Source organism: Gasterosteus aculeatus, chromosome 1 (genome assembly GCF_964276395.1).
Source record: "Gasterosteus aculeatus chromosome 1, fGasAcu3.hap1.1, whole genome shotgun sequence".
In the NCBI taxonomy this organism is placed as follows: domain Eukaryota; kingdom Metazoa; phylum Chordata; class Actinopteri; order Perciformes; family Gasterosteidae; genus Gasterosteus; species Gasterosteus aculeatus.
The window spans coordinates 26024896-26040438 of record NC_135688.1 but is presented as its reverse complement, the minus strand read 5'-3'; the positions used below and the strand labels follow the sequence as shown (position 1 = coordinate 26040438).

At 47.1% G+C, this 15543-nt stretch overlaps 1 protein-coding gene across 1 annotated transcript; it reads right to left on the bottom strand.

Annotated features, from left to right (window-relative positions):
• Positions 1 to 8613: 8613 nt before the first annotated feature.
• LOC120820243 (uncharacterized) lies at positions 8614 to 14908 on the bottom strand. Its single transcript, XM_040177781.2, has 9 exons — positions 14276 to 14908; positions 13664 to 13745; positions 13440 to 13568; positions 12751 to 12811; positions 12519 to 12581; positions 12356 to 12401; positions 10731 to 10894; positions 10524 to 10594; positions 8614 to 10437 (listed from the first exon to the last, which is right to left on the bottom strand). The coding sequence occupies exons 1-9, from the start codon at positions 14593 to 14595 to the stop codon at positions 9448 to 9450; spliced, it is 1926 nt and encodes a 641-aa protein (XP_040033715.2). The 5' UTR covers positions 14596 to 14908; the 3' UTR covers positions 8614 to 9447.
• Between the last annotated feature and the right edge of the window lie 635 nt (positions 14909 to 15543).

Below are 15543 nucleotides of genomic sequence, written 5' to 3'. Positions count from 1 at the left end.
GGGAGGGGGTGTGCAGAGGGGGAAAGGACGCTTTCTCATTGCTCAGCTGGAGGTGGCTTTTGTCAAGTCCAAATTCTATTTATTCAAGATGGCTCCCCTCCCTCCCTCTTCCCCCGGTTGCCACCCAACACGCATGGCATGCTGGGGATTAGGACCCAAAAACGCAATCAATTCAGGCAGCGGGAGGCCAGGGGAAATAACAGATAAGGTTCTTAGCATAATTCATACAGTCCCCAATCTGGCGAGGATTAATGCACGTCTCCGCCGCCGCTCGCTCTCATTTATATGCCGGAGCTCAGGCGGGGGCCAAATTGGCCCGTCGCGTGGCCCATCACAATCGGGCTCTGTTCGGAGAGCCCCCCCCCCCCAGCGGCTGGATCGGACCGCGTCGGTTTCACACGCCGTCCGCACCTGATGCAATTTAGCACTGATGTAATCTCATCTACGTTTTGTTATCATTAGGATTTCCGCTTTGCAGCCGGCTGTGTCAGCGTATTTCCGCGAGTATAAACCAGGGGGGGGCGGCGGCGGTGGCGGCAGGTATTCCAATGACAAAAAAGTCCCAACCTCCATAAAAGCGGCTCAGAGGATGTTTGCAAACACTTAAAAAAGTCACAGAGGAGTTCTGGCGGCCCGTCGCGTTGGAGGAACAAAGCAACAGTGGGGTTACGCTGGTGCCGCTTTTCATGAGCTTAGATGAGTGATGCTGAAACGGAAAAATCCCCCCCCCTCTCCCTCTCCCCCCACCTCTTTTATGAGCCTTAAAAGACACCTTTTCATCTCTCGTTCTATACGTCGTCTCTCATTGATCGCTTCCAGACATCTATTCAGCCGCTCGCCCGCTGCTCAGCGCCCCTTTATTTCAAAGGTCCTAATGGCGAGGTCTGGCCTTTTTGGTCCATTGATTAAAAATCCTGACTTGCAGGTGAAATTCTTTGGAATCAGTGCGTTGACTTTTTGTGTCAAGGGAACCTACCCGCTGAGAATCTGGCCAGCTTTAGGGAAATTCAGAAGGGGCCAAATACAACATCTCTTGCATCAGCCCTGTGATTTCTTCCTTTCATTTGAGCCACAAAAAGGTCATGTCAGCCTTGGGACGAGAGCGACTGGTCCGGGTGCATCATTACTGAGGCGCGGAAGGTCTGCCTGAGCACCTTCGGTCACCTCCAGAGAATAGATCCCCACTGTGCCGCCACCGGCGGCCTAATGAGCCCAGACGGCCCGCCGCCTAATGAGAAGGGGCCGATTGTGACGCTACAGCATCCCTTAATGCCCGGAACGTGCAGCACGAGCCACTGAGCGCCGGCCAATTTCTCTTGTGCCGGGGATACCGAGGGAATCTGCCCGAAAATGAAGGCTGAAGGCAACGGCCTCCCTCAGCTCCGCTGCACATTTATCCACTCGGCCAGTAAGATGGCGACGTGTCCGTACACCGAAAATAGCTCCTCTCATTTCCTACGTGGCCGCTTGATTCCAGCCGGCACAACTCGTTTGGATCACATCGAACTAAAGCGACTGTAGAGAATCCAAGGCGAGGCTGAACTCTTTGAAAAACAACTTTTTAGCCCCGCCTCTTTGCATTTTCCGTGCGTGCTTGTGAGCGCCGCTTTCAACCCGACGCTCGTGCGCGTTTCGCAAGCCGTCGTTCATTCATCTCAACAGGTTCGCAGCCCTCACAGCGTCTCTCCGCCTGCCGGCCGCGTGGACGAGCGCGGACAGATGGGCTTCGGACTCGGCAACAATTGATTCGCCTTTTGTGGCGTTCCAGATCTGGGATTTCTGCCACTAGATGATTATCACCTTGTAGCCGGTTGTTATAACAATTAAAAAAAAAAAAGGAATTGATTCCAAAAGTTTGGGACAGGTTTGCAGAGGCCAAGTTTGACTTGGGGACTGAAGTGTGAGGAGCGGTTTCTTTTAGGTGCAAGTTGGAGGCTTGTTTGGCGTTGGCGGGTGTTCTCGAGTGCTTTTGTCTGAAAATTAGCCCAATTAAATCAGGAACACCTTCTCCTCATAACAAACACATATCTGTAACGTTATATTGGCATTTAAGCTGTTTAAAGGCTCTCCCCCGTCATACGGCATCGTTAGCAAAGAGCCTGTAACACGCGGAAGAGCAGACTTCTTATATCATGAATATATTGTGGCAAAAATAAGTCGTCCTTCAATAACTCTAATTGGTGGTGCTAAAACCCGTCATCCATCTTTCACCACGTACGCGGCTCCATGCGAGACCAATTATACCTGTGTCACAAACGTCCAGTGGGATTTATTGATAAGTACTTTGACAATTGGCTCTCTGCGTGGGCTGCATTTGGCCACTCAACCGTGTACATCTTCACACCCACACCACTTCTTTTTCTTTTTTTTTGTATATTCTGGGATGCCAGTTTTTCTCAATTACTGTGCTGAGTGGGCTGGTGCAAAAGAGAGCGAGAGAGAGAAGATAAAAAAATATGGGGTTGGGGAAAGTTTGCTTTAGCAGCGTCCGCCATCAGCCCACACGGAATCATTCCGTGTGATGATATCAATCTTACTTAATGATGCGGCAGCGCGCGGGTTTGCCAGGCGTGATGAAAGGGCCGAGGTGTTCACATGTACCTGGAGAAGAGAGACCTCGCCGCGCCACTGTTTATATAACTCGGCTTTTTTCCCCCTCTTCTTTTAGGTAGTTTTGAACACGTGGTGTCCTGATCCAGTCTCATACATTGCAGTGTGTTTATTTTTGGTTCTTATAAATTTGGGAGCATTTACAGTTGCTAATAGACGGACGGCACCGTCGGAATCTCAGCCATGACGTTGAAACTCTTTTGACCGAACCCTAAGCTACGCTCTCTGTGCTCCAGCACGAGCAATCCCCCTCTCCAACTCTCCATCACGTTTCTACCGCTCATCCTCTGGGGACGGCTGCCGTGACACAGTGACAAACGGACGCGATCAGGCGGAATGTACAGAATCTTTAATGGATTTCTCTCCTGGGTCCTTTCCATACATCCAACATTCCAACAATCAGAGTGAAAACAAGCACTTTTCAGTAAAGCGAAGACATGGGACGAGAGTTTGCACGCGCCATAGTTTCCATACTCAGGTCTTTGTAGGAAGTGCGAATCGTCTAATCTGTTCGATCACTTCTCACTTCTTGTTATTTTCAGTTAGTTTGTCTGGTTCGCACATTCCTTTCTGTCGACACTTAGAATGCATTTGATCCATTTAACCGTAGAACGTTCATCCACGTGCATCGTGGCTCCTTAATTCATTCATTCTAAAATGTGTTTATATTAGGGGTGTAACGATTCAATTTAACAACGATTCGATTCGAATCGCGATTCATGGTTGCCGATTCGATTCATGGACGATCTGGGTTCATTTAGAACGATTCGATTCAGTGACTTGAAATCGATTCAGTAACTTTACTGGACAGTGCAGGCAAAGTTTCTGAGATCCCTGTTGTTTCTTGTAAGGAAATTAGGTTTAAATTAATTATGGATATTATAAACAAGCAAACAACAATTAATGGCAAATGTATGAACCTTTTATTGTGCAACCATTTTCAATGTAAACATTACACAATAATTACACAATGTTTGGATCAATTTACAGAACCCCGGATTTTCAACCACATTGTAGGGTCGCATGTCTTTACAGATGAACTTGGCAATTGTTACTGTGATGTTGAGTTTGGTGCTGGCGAGGCCTGAGGTGTCTGCAGAGCTGGAGTTACCCGCTGCTGCTGCAGCGGTGACGCTACTAGAGGTCCTGACTGTCGCCGTTGTTTAATCCCACGGCGCCTTAGTAGATGGCCGGAAAGATTCGTCGTGTTTCCGTGTTTTTTTTACTTGTCTTCTACATATTCTACAAACAGCGACCGACTTATTTAGAACACCTCCGTGTTTGCAAAAGCCTAAATGTTTCCACGCGCTGGATCGATAAGTTGGTTTGTAAATGTCTCGCTCGCAGACGTCTCCTCCACGCTGTGTTTTGTTGTTGTTCAGAGTTCCGCGCGGCTGCCGCTGCGTACTGATGACGTCACAGACAGGCAGACTCAATCGAGTAACGTTTAACGTGTCTAAAGTACTAAAAAACAAACAAACACACATCCATGCCGTTTTTGTGCTTAAATCCAATGTGCAGTTTCCAAGTATCGATACAAATCGATTATGTACCATTTCAATCGATTTGTAATTGATATACGTCGTCCGGAATGCAGATTTGCGGAGCACAGATTGATTCAGTTGGATAGCAGGAATATTAATCGATTAATCGATTCAGTGGATGAATCGTTACACCCCTACTTAGAATGCATTTGATCCATTTAACCGTAGAACGTTCATCCACGTGCATCGTGGCTCCGTAATTCATTTGCAAAATTTGCGATGACATTTTGATTGGGGATACGACCAGTAAATCGGAGGAATGAGACAAAAAGAGACAAACAATAGGATATCTTCTAACACGGGTTTGACGTGCGCTTCATACGCCGCTCACACCCTCAGATGTGCTGTAACGTGGAATGTGTGATTTGATTCTTTGTCAAATTAATGAGGAGCCGATTGAAGGGAGGAGAAACGACGGGGACACGAACGCTCGCCGGAGGAATTACCCAGCAGCAACGGATGTGTGTCTCTCTCTTACGCGCACACACCGAGGATTAGCTTTGTTACGCCCACCGATGCACACACAAAAGCCTGAGTTACTGCCTCTCTCACGCACACAAACCTCTGCAATTGCACATGTCGATGGAAGATTACAGATGTTCTGGCGGGCAAAAACAATCTTTTGGCGTCATTATCTCGATGTCAGTGCTGTAATTCCTGACATTGCATTTGGTAAAGAAGAAGAAAACAAATACAAACCCTTTTGACTGCCTTTCATCTGGCACGGCAGTAATAAAAATGTGTACTACTTGGTGCTTTTATTGTGTGATGTGTTACACAAGACTGCCGTAGTTATGCAAGGGAGATACCATTATCGCATCTGAAAAACTGTAACCTAAAGCTTCACCTTAAAATATCAATAAACCCTTTGCAGCACCCCCACTGCGAACACGGGCAGGAAAAAAAAAAGATTTCTATGCTCTTTTTGACCCCAAATCCTGCTTTGGAAAGCCTCCGACTCCTACCTTTCCAATTCAGCTTTCTATATAACCAACTCATCCTCATCCTCCTCCTCGCACGCCCACTCATGCTGCATAATCCATAAGGTTTGTTCTTTCGCTGCTACGCCGATGACACCCGGCTGTATCTCCCACGGAAACCTGACGATCCGAACAGCCGTTCCTGCCCGGTCAATGAGCACAGGACGTCCCAGAGCACACAGCGGCCGCGGCGGTAGCAAGTCCTTTTTAACCTGGAAGGTAAAGATCTGTAAAATCACTGTAGGCAAACTGGCCATTTGTTTTTGGGGTAATTAAGGTCAGGAAGGTCAAAGAAATGAGATTAAGAAGGAAGAACATACCATAGTCTTGTGTATTAAATCGATCCTTCCGTTACCGCTGTAGATGAGGCTGATGAGGTCGATGCCACGGTCCGTGCTATTTGTGAAGCTAGCAGGTATTTAGCTTAGCTTAGCACAACGATTGGAAGTGTAGATTTAGGATTTTTGAATTTTGTCCACCTTTGCCACAAACAGGCTAGCCGTTTCAATTATTTGTGCTAAGCTAAATGTTTCCTTCCTCCAGCTTTATGTTCGTGTCACTTTACCGCTTTGATATTTGGCACAAAATTAAAAAAAAACTCGATGATTTCCATTATTATTGGTCCTATAGATCCTTCCAGTTGAGGCGTGCCGACGGCCGGTGCCACGGCACAGTATAAGCCCATGGGGGGGAAATAATTGTCAGGGCAGGTATTTCCTCGGTGTTGTGATTGCAGGGCCATTATGCGCACCCTAATGAAACAAACCAGCGGAGAGCCTCCATCTCAGCTGTAGCCTTTATCATCGCCCTTCAGAGGATGTACAAAGGAAAACACTTCAGCAGCAGGCTAATTAAAACCAGAGAGGTCTGGATGAGGAGGCCAAACAACCCACGCAGGTGGCGTGTACGTGTTTGTGCGCGTGACCTACAGTGGCACGTCATCTTTATGCATGTCTGTGTGAGGCAGCAATTCATATTAATTTTTTCTTTTTGTGTGTGTTTTCTGTCAGCGAGGTGTCTGTGTGCGCGCGCGTGTCAAAGAGGTGTACGACTGTTAGTGGTGCTTTCCATTCATTTTAATGGCTTCAGCTGTCGCTTCATTCTCGCCGTCTGCACCGCCTGACGGGAAGGGCCGAGCAGCTTTCATCTGACAAGACCCTTCTCAAATAGGCCATTGGTGCACCATAATTAGTTCAAATGTCGAAGCCTGTGAATTATTGATGATCGGGGACGAGTAGGGAGGAAGACATTTCACATCAACAGTTTTTTCTTCTTCTTTTTAAAGGACAGCTGGTGCTGTGCGGTTCGCACCACAAACACGAGTCTCTGGTGTTCGGGCCGCGAGAGGATGCATTTGCATCGGGGCGGAGAAAATAAACCGAGGTAGTAAAGGGAATAATTACAGGGGCGAAACTGTGAAATAATGTCTCTATTTTCACAGAGAACAGCTGGCTAAAGAGAGCACCGCAGCTCCTTTTTTTTTTTTATTTCTCCGTGTGAAACGGATACCTGAGCACTGGTGGGGAACGAAGTAAACCACAAGACTGGGGTTAATTTATGCTGCTGCCAATCGTTGGACATAATTGCGTTACCATGGCAAAATGACAGCTCGGGCCGGTCCTTTTCCCCCCTCCGGCTCCATCTCAGGTACTTAGAGGGGTTTCTATCCGCTTCTGATTTTTCAAGTGGGACCTCTCAGAAAGAAATGACAATGGACTTTCAATGGCTTATAATTAGGCCACTTTCCTGCACAATTTCCTGGGCATCATTTGCATTAAGACCCATATGGGCACAAGTGCGGGAAGCATCAAAGTTGCCCGCGAGCCAATCTGCCCGCCAGTTAACTGAATCTGTTAATTAGAAGAGATCAGGTCCCGCGAGAGCAGACGAGCACGCGTGAGATTATTGTGATTGAGGATCACCTTGGATTTGTGGCATGGAAACCTTTTTTTTCTCTCTCTCTCTCAAGGTTATTCAAAATTGCGTCTTGTTTGCACTTCATTAAAAAAAAAAAATAAAGATTTCTCCCAAAAGCACAAATAGTGGATGTTGGTGTGGCTGCTGGCCTGCCCCCTCGGGTGAAGGGTAACACCGCCACCTAGTGGCCGCGAGCTGGTGGAACAGCGCGTGTATGAAAAGGGGATTTATTGCTGCGCACTGACAAATAGCTCCTTTTTCATTCTCAAATTAAATCCTTTGAAATGACGCCGTTTTTTTACACCTAATATAATAATATCCGAACGACGCTCTTTGATTCATCTTTTAAAAGTAACTTAATCGTCCATCTAACTTTTAATTTGCCGCTTTAGCTGCTGGAACCGATCGGAATGGTTATTGCAATTAACAGCTTGGACGGTGCTTCTCGGCTTCAGATGGCTCTTAATTCTCGGATTTGTTGCTGACAGATAAAAGCCCGGGAAAGAAAAGCCTCACTGCGGATTCATCGAGCAGTAGGCGTCTCTTTTTCAGCCCGTGAGGTTGCCGAAAATAAATCCTCGCCCTCCCACCGGTGCGCCACGAGGTCCAGATGGTTGAGTCTTCACCGACGCGTCGCCCCGCTGAATTTCCCCATTGTCTCCCACGCTAAAATTAGACGGTAATACTCGGCGCAAAGCGTTGCGTCTGCTCTGAGAGTGCTGCTTAATTATCAGGAAACTGATTTATGTTCCGCCCACGGGACGAGTCGTCGACAGAGGACCAGAGCTGGACACCCCCCCCCCCAAACAATGGAAGGTTTCACCAAATACGCCTTCACCGGCAAAAACAAAATAAAAAAATCATTCCCTCGTGGTAGTTTTGCTGCTAAAAGACACAAAAGGTTCACACTAATATAAATATCCTGCTCATCTAGTGGTTCAACCGCATTACTCCCATTACCGATTCGGCATCACTAATAAGTGTCATCCCGAAACATAATCGATCAATCTGCTGTGTGTAAGCGGGGCCGACAGCAACGTTTCCCTACTTTTTATATCTTCACCGGCAGAGAGGGGCTTATGTTCAATGGGGAATAAGTCCAATGTTATGCGGCTGGGATTAAACCATCTGCATGATTTGGCAGTTCTTTTCATTTACGCACGCTGTGCATGCTTTCAGAGGCCAAGATGAGTTTTATTTTGCACCGACAGCAGCGTTTTTGCAAATCGGGAGTGAAACTGGAGTCAAAGCAATCCCAAATATGTCACGGGACGGTCTTTGCACAGAAGGAAAAGTTGTCTTTTACTCGTTGATCCCAGTATGTGACATTTTATGATAGACATGTGTACGTCTCAATTATTCAATCAATAAAATACCCATATGGCTACTTTGCATGTAATGTTCAACAATTTGCAAACATGTCAAGGAATGAATAATTTATCGGTAGAAGTAAATGGGTCCTTTGCTTGTTTTGTTCACGCTACAGAATGTCCCAACCAAACAACTGGTAAAGGTGAAATAAATAGTTCTGGTTCTACGTCAAGACATTTACGAGCAGAAAATCACTGATAACCTTTATTTGGGCTCCTAATACACATTGTGTCACGTTCATCAATACATAGTCTGCTTTAGATCTCAAGATACACTGAACGGAGGAAGGTCTGGACCAACAGGTTGGAATCTCACCTGCGGTCCTATATACACATTCTTATTTCAGAGATCTGCATTTTCTGATAGTTAATAACATGTATCATACTGTATAGCGATTGACGAGGTATCATCACAAGGCTTTTAGCCGATGTATCTTAAATGCACTTTCACAGCAGATGTAAAGTGTCTGCACTTCGGAAGCCCACAGCAAACAGACAGCAAATGAGGTCGGCCTCACATTTGTTATGTTTTTTCAACTAGTGACACCCTCTTTTAAAGGTAAGCAGACCGTGTTTCCTAAGACCAACGTCAGTTCTGTCGAGGTGATGCATCTCCATGGATACAGGTAATAAAACCCAAACAGAGGAAGATTCGTTCTTTTATCAAAAAAGTTTAAGACCTGAGATTTTCAGTGGAACAAAATGTCTTAACATACCAAAAAAAAAAAAAAAAGACTGTAAACGGTCACACTAGCTCCACCTTCACTTCTGTTCGACTTCAAACATGCACATTAAAATCATTTCAGCTAAAAGAATCATTATTCCAGCTGCCGTCTTCTTGTTGCGAGCTAGTAGCACACGGCTCTATGCATATCTTTTTACACTTTTTTATTTTACACTTAGACAGTCGGTGTGTGGACGACTGACGGGGCGACGCACGATTGCGATAACTTAAGACAAATAAAATCTTTTAAAATTCTTAACATGATAATACCTTAATTCTAGCCAACGCTGCGGACTCTGAGGTTACAAGTTCATTCCTTGGGCACTTAGTAAAGAGTCGAGCATGTCGAAAGTGTCTTTGTAGTCGGTGTGCTGTCCGTTGGCAGGCAGCACGCCGTTGCTCCCGTCGTGGTGCTCCGCCATCCTGGCGCCGCCCTCCGTCGAGTAGTGGGACGAGCCGAGGCCCCCTTTGCTCCTGCTGCTCTTGGACGAGTGGTGATGGTGGGAGTGGTGGTGGTGGTGGTGGTGGTTGTTGTGGTGGTGGTGGTCGGAGTGAGGCCTCTTGCGAGATGAGCCAGACGAGCCAACGTCGGGGGCCCTCGCGGACAAAGAGGCGGCCTCCATCGACCCCCGGCTGCTCCCGCTGTGCGAGTGTGAGTGGCCGTGTTTCGAGTGGCGGTGCTCCTTGTGCTTGTCTTTGCCGGGCGGCGCCCCGGTCTGCTCAGACGACACTTTTATCCTCATCTTGAGTTCCTCGCCCGTGGCCGAGCCGTTCTCAGAAAAAGACGGCGCCAGCCGGCCCTTTCTGGAGCCGCCTTTGTCCCTCCGGCCGTCGCCCCCCTGCTGCGCCTGGGAGCGCTTCTTGTGGTGGTGCGAGGAGACGGCCGGAGGGGCCCCGTACATGTCCGAACCCGGTTCGTCCTTCACGCCATTCTGAGAGGCCGGGTCCCCCGCCGCCGCGTGTTTCGCCCTGTACGTCTCCAGAGTCAAGACTTTCTGCAGCCGCGGGAAAGCGGCAGCGTTCACAGCGAGCGGCTGGTGTTTGCTGCCGCCCGCGGCTTTGGGTTCGTGTTTCACCAGCGTGAACTCCGGCGGCTCGGAGAAGTGATCGCTCAGCGGCTGGTAGGAGCCGTAGGAGGCTGCCATGCCGTTGAGGGAGGGCATGTCCGAGGAATCGGATGAGGTGGAGGCGAAGAAGGAACTGGCGACACCGGAAAAGCCGTCCAAGGACCCCTGGAAGGTACCGTCCACCGCCGGGCCTTCCGTCTTTGGCTTCTTGGCTGCTTGAATGGCCTAAAAACCAAAACAAACTCAACGTGAGACACCGGCACCGCAGTGGTACTCACCACGCCCCCCCAACACCAGTAATAAGAACATACCCTCCAGTTTCGTATCCTCTTTAGTTTGCTGGGCGTCTTTTCCAGGATCTGAAGAAACTCGTGAGTGAGCTCTGAAAACCGCGAAGACGACAGTCAGTGATCACCTCTGCAAACCGCACGACTCGTACTGCTACACACGAGCACGCGCGCTACAAGAGACACTTCTGCGTGTCCTAGAAGACGGACGGGCCGTCGTTACTCTCTCACCGTCCAGCAGCTGCAGCGTCACTGTGCGGTCCACGTACTCCCACCAGTGCTTGCTGTCCGTGGAGACGGGGATTTCCCAGTTGGACCACTTGCAGGCCAGGTGGATGCAGACGCACGCAACCACCGTGGGCCTGTACTGCAGGCAGAAGGTGGTGAGGTGCAAACTGCAGAGGGGGGAAGGAGGACGATACCATCGTCAAGTGGCGGCCGTGTACACAACATACATACGAAACAAACATTTTAGGCAGCTTAGCGAGGCAACATGAGCACACCGACAATCAAACAAAGACCTGCACATTACTTACCTTAATGTACAGGAACAGCTAAGAACCTAATTGTTAGGATGTGTTCCTAGTTTTATGAATGACACACTTCCATGATGTATTGAATGTGGATTAAGCCACATGTTTTTGATTTCAATTGATGTTTTAAATTATAAAACATGACATGATTCTCGATGAGCATTAACTCCTGGCAATCACGATGAATATACCAATTAAATTAAATCCAATCAAATGAATCAGGGTAAATGGAGTAGTCACAACATCACACATGGGAAGGCGCTGCGTTTTGCCCCGCGAGCGCTCTCTGCACCCTGGAGCCCAAACTACACTGCAAACTGGCTCCTGCGTGTTAAAGCGTCTCAGAATCATACCGAAATTCCAACGGGGACGTCACACGCACTCCTACCGGCAGAGAGAACAACGTCTCCCGCTAAGCTACAGTGCAACGCTGCTGCTTTACAGCACGAGAGCAGAAATTGCGATGGCGCGTTGATAACGGTTGCATTTATGGATATTAAACCGTGCTGGCTGCGTTATGGTGAATAGTTGAATTATCGACATGTCTTCAAACAAAGACGTTGACCTCTTCAGTCATGGAGAAACACAGCAACCATGCTAAACTTCTACTCAAATATCATTATTCTTCCCTATTGACAAATAAGTTATTGTTATTCACTGCACCTGGATTAAGAGATCACATTAGACTTGCATATCAAACTAGCAGCCTCGGTAAAAACTAAAAAGGGAAATATCAACAGCGCAATCGGATCAAAGTTGGAAGCTGCGTGTACTTAAAATCAGATTATGCAGCAGACATATTTCCTCTAGAAAAAGACAGCAGAGCTACGATACACTTTCACTAACCACTGTTAGATTAATGAACTGCATTGCCACGCAGAAACAAGCATTCAGTTTGCAGTGTATTTTGTAGTTGGATTGTTAGCGCTTTTAGGGTGAAAAATGTACAAACAAAAAAAATGTTTTTAAAGCAACCAAACTATACTTACCAAAACACTGTATAAGTTTAAGAATCTTTAGCGGCAATCTATATTCAGGCTACCATTTGAGTTCTCTCTCTTTAGACATATGCACTCCGTACCAAACAACCTGGAGAGGTAAACAGCACCACTACACTCCACATTGTGCATTCAACCCCTATGTGCCAACAAGGAGCCCTTGTACAATACACCGCACACTGCGGCCTGGCCGGTACTGCCCCACACTGGGGGGTTCCCGGGGACCCAGGTCACAAACAGGGCGTTGGACACAGGAAGGGGGGCCCTGCAGGACAGGAAGTCATAGTGTGCCATTAAAGTGCAATAATGGGAACAGGATAATAACCTGTTGGTAGCCATGAAATAAGAAGTCTGTGCCAAATCCTTGCTTGCTGCAAAAGAAGGAGAAAGTTTCGTTTTAGAAACTAGCGGATTCTTTTGAGTCATTCAAAAACAGGTAAATCATTCAATTCAGAGGTGGTGAGAAAAGCGGAGAAGGAAGGTTGTACCTCGCACTAGCTGGGAACACCTCACCACATCTGTGTGTGGATGATCGATTGTTATTTCAAAACCTGCAAAAGAAGACGTTGAGGGAAGATGATCAGCCAATGGCGCCCGTCCAATAGGACGAAGTCTCCTGCGACGTTGTAGTTTACATTTATTAAAATTTGAGAGGAAATTACTAACGCTGCGGTGGCTGGCAGTACAAAACCCACACTGACTAGCTTTAAAAGCACTCACCCAGCGTTTGCAGCACTATCGTTTCCAGGGCTACAAGCTCTTGTGTCTGCTGCTGGAATGCCTGGAAGGGTTCAATGAAGAATTTGAAATCGGATTCTACTTCCTACGAAATAAAAGCGTCGCCAGCCGAAAACTGTAAATGGTAGTGAAGGACGGCCGTTTGAGGGGAGTACTCCTGCAGTTCATACCATTCGGATACAAAAACTTAACTGGACCGTTATAGCAAAGCCTTTGAATTTGAGGACTTGAAATAAATGGAGGAAAATCCAAAAATGCTCTAATGTGTGGGGGGGGGGGGGGGGGGGACCTTGATTGATTGGCATGCATTGGTTCTGTGCCATTATACAAGACTTGTAAGACTTTACATCACAGCTCAACCATGACAACTCTATATCCACTGGGATTGTAGTAGAGAAATTGCCTCACCCTAACTTAATTATTTTAACTGGGAATTTTCTCTGTAACTGTATAAAATTAAAAATATATTTCAGTGAGCCATGACATGACAACAAGTCCATTACCCATCCGGTTGGGATTTGACCGGCATGTTGCTCAAAGAAAAGCTGACATTCAGCACAAATGACTCGTCGATGGCTGTAGATAACCTTCTCCTTTCTCTCCAGAGCGTCGCAACTGGGTATAAATCCCATTTAGTCCACAGTTGGCTCCTCCGTCCCTGGTTTACTTACGTTGCTCTTCGTGTCTACGGCTGGCTCTTGTGGGTTAATGCAGGCGTGGGCTATTTTAATGACATGCTCCAGCTTTCTGGGCTGCTCCTCAACTTTTGCTGCCAGGAACAACGTAGTCTGAGAAATGACCTAAAGAGAGGGAGAGAAAAAAACGACCTCAGCTCAGTTTTCACAGCCGTGCCACCAGTAATTACGGCATCAGCCAACACTGCGGTGGTACTTACGTTTCTATGGAATTTGCCGAAGGAGTGGATCATATAAAATCTGTGCATGTAGACTATCGCAGTGTTGATAATCAGTTGCGAACTGAGTATAAAGTTAAGGCAGAACACATGGAGAACATACGGTGATCATACCCTGGCTAACAGTCATGGAGAGGAAACCGTGACACGTTATCGTCGAGCTAGCGAAGCGTGTAACATGCAGGTTAAAGCCACTCGATTCGCACGTTTCAACCCGTACACACGCGTAGCAGAACGTTAATAACGCGGATAAATGTTCAATGCACACGCGAAAACAGCATTTGCAAGTATGTGTCACTGATAACGTTAGACACAAACAAACAATGGGATCTGCATTCTGAAGAGACAAAACAATAGCTAGGCTAGCAAGCTAGCCAAAATGCTCCTAGCGAACGTTAGCCTAAATACAGTTAGAGATAGTTTAAATGCCCCGTGTCGTCGGAGAACGTCCTGTACGTGACCGGGGATGTATTACGTGTGTTCCCGAGGTATAATTATACATTTTCAACCCGGCCTTGCCGCCCAGGCCTCCAGTAAGCTAACGCTAACTCGAGCTAACCCGGCCGGCTAGCCGCTCGCTTTCAGAAAGGATACACGTTGAGTCTCTGGCCGATGTCTTGGATCAAGTTGGCGGCCTGCTGCCGGTAAGAAAGCTCCCGGTCCGCCTCTATTCCGCCGCGTCGAGACGGCGTGTTTTCGAGCTGCTCCCGGGTGAAGAGCCATTTCGTAGAGGGTCCCCGGTGCACCGCCATTACGCTCCCACAGCCAAGCCCGACGGTGCTAGCGTCGGGAGGGAGTGGGGCGACGGGGGGGCACCGGAAGGACGAGGCGAGAAGCCGAGGCTGAACCAGACCGGTCGGCCCTTTTCTGAACAGCGCCACCAGCGGCCGGCGGTGCGCATGGCACGTGGCCATGCTTTAGTGGTGCACGTGTGGGACAGCGTTTGTGCAGAAATAAATTGGTTCTTTCAGGCGTTTAAGGCATATGTACCGTCACCGGGTTTTCCTTGTTGATTTGTTGGTGTCGTATTTCAAGGGGTCACACCTGTTTTTTGCATTACCGAGAGCTTTTTGCATTTCTTTTAAATATTTAAAAAAAATATTGGGGCTGTGTAGAGCAAGCCTCTTAATTAATTGAACACAAAACAATCAATTATCATAACACGCACAGCGTCGTCTGGTCTGCATTTCTCTCTTTCTACCACTGAGCGGCAGTAGAGGCCCAGAAAAAAAACCTCGGGTCCCAGGTGATCCATCACAACAAGGGCAATGTAAACTGTAGCTTTAGCGAAGCAGGAATCCACATAACAATCATACATGCTACTGTGAAATGTCCACATTTTGAAAGCACGGGTGTATTATTGTCCCTCCCCACAGCCTGAGATCCGAACAGTCGCTGCTTTCTCGGACCGATAAAAATACTATCTACTTATGTATCCACACAGAAAACGGTAATAAGAACAAGGTAATATATATATATATTTTATTAGCTATTTTTATATTATATATATATCCTATAACACGGTTATCCGCGGCTCGTCCGGTCTGAGCGCGTTGAGTCCGTCAGCTTCCACAGCAACATCACCGAAACCAGCCCCGGTTTCCGCCTTCACAATAAGTCTTATTTCCAATGGAATATATACATTTGCACCTTGAAACATTTAACAAACGACGAGTGAATAATTTAGACCTTTTCATGAGCAAAAAAGTCTACATAAGCTAATATTAAACGACCCAGAATTCTGTCTTCCAAATTTGACCATGTAATGCTTTTTACCGTAAATATGTGCGTTTTGGAAAAGCTACTGACTTAGAAAATAGTTAATTGATTAAAAAAAATAAAATGCCTAAATGTATTTATAT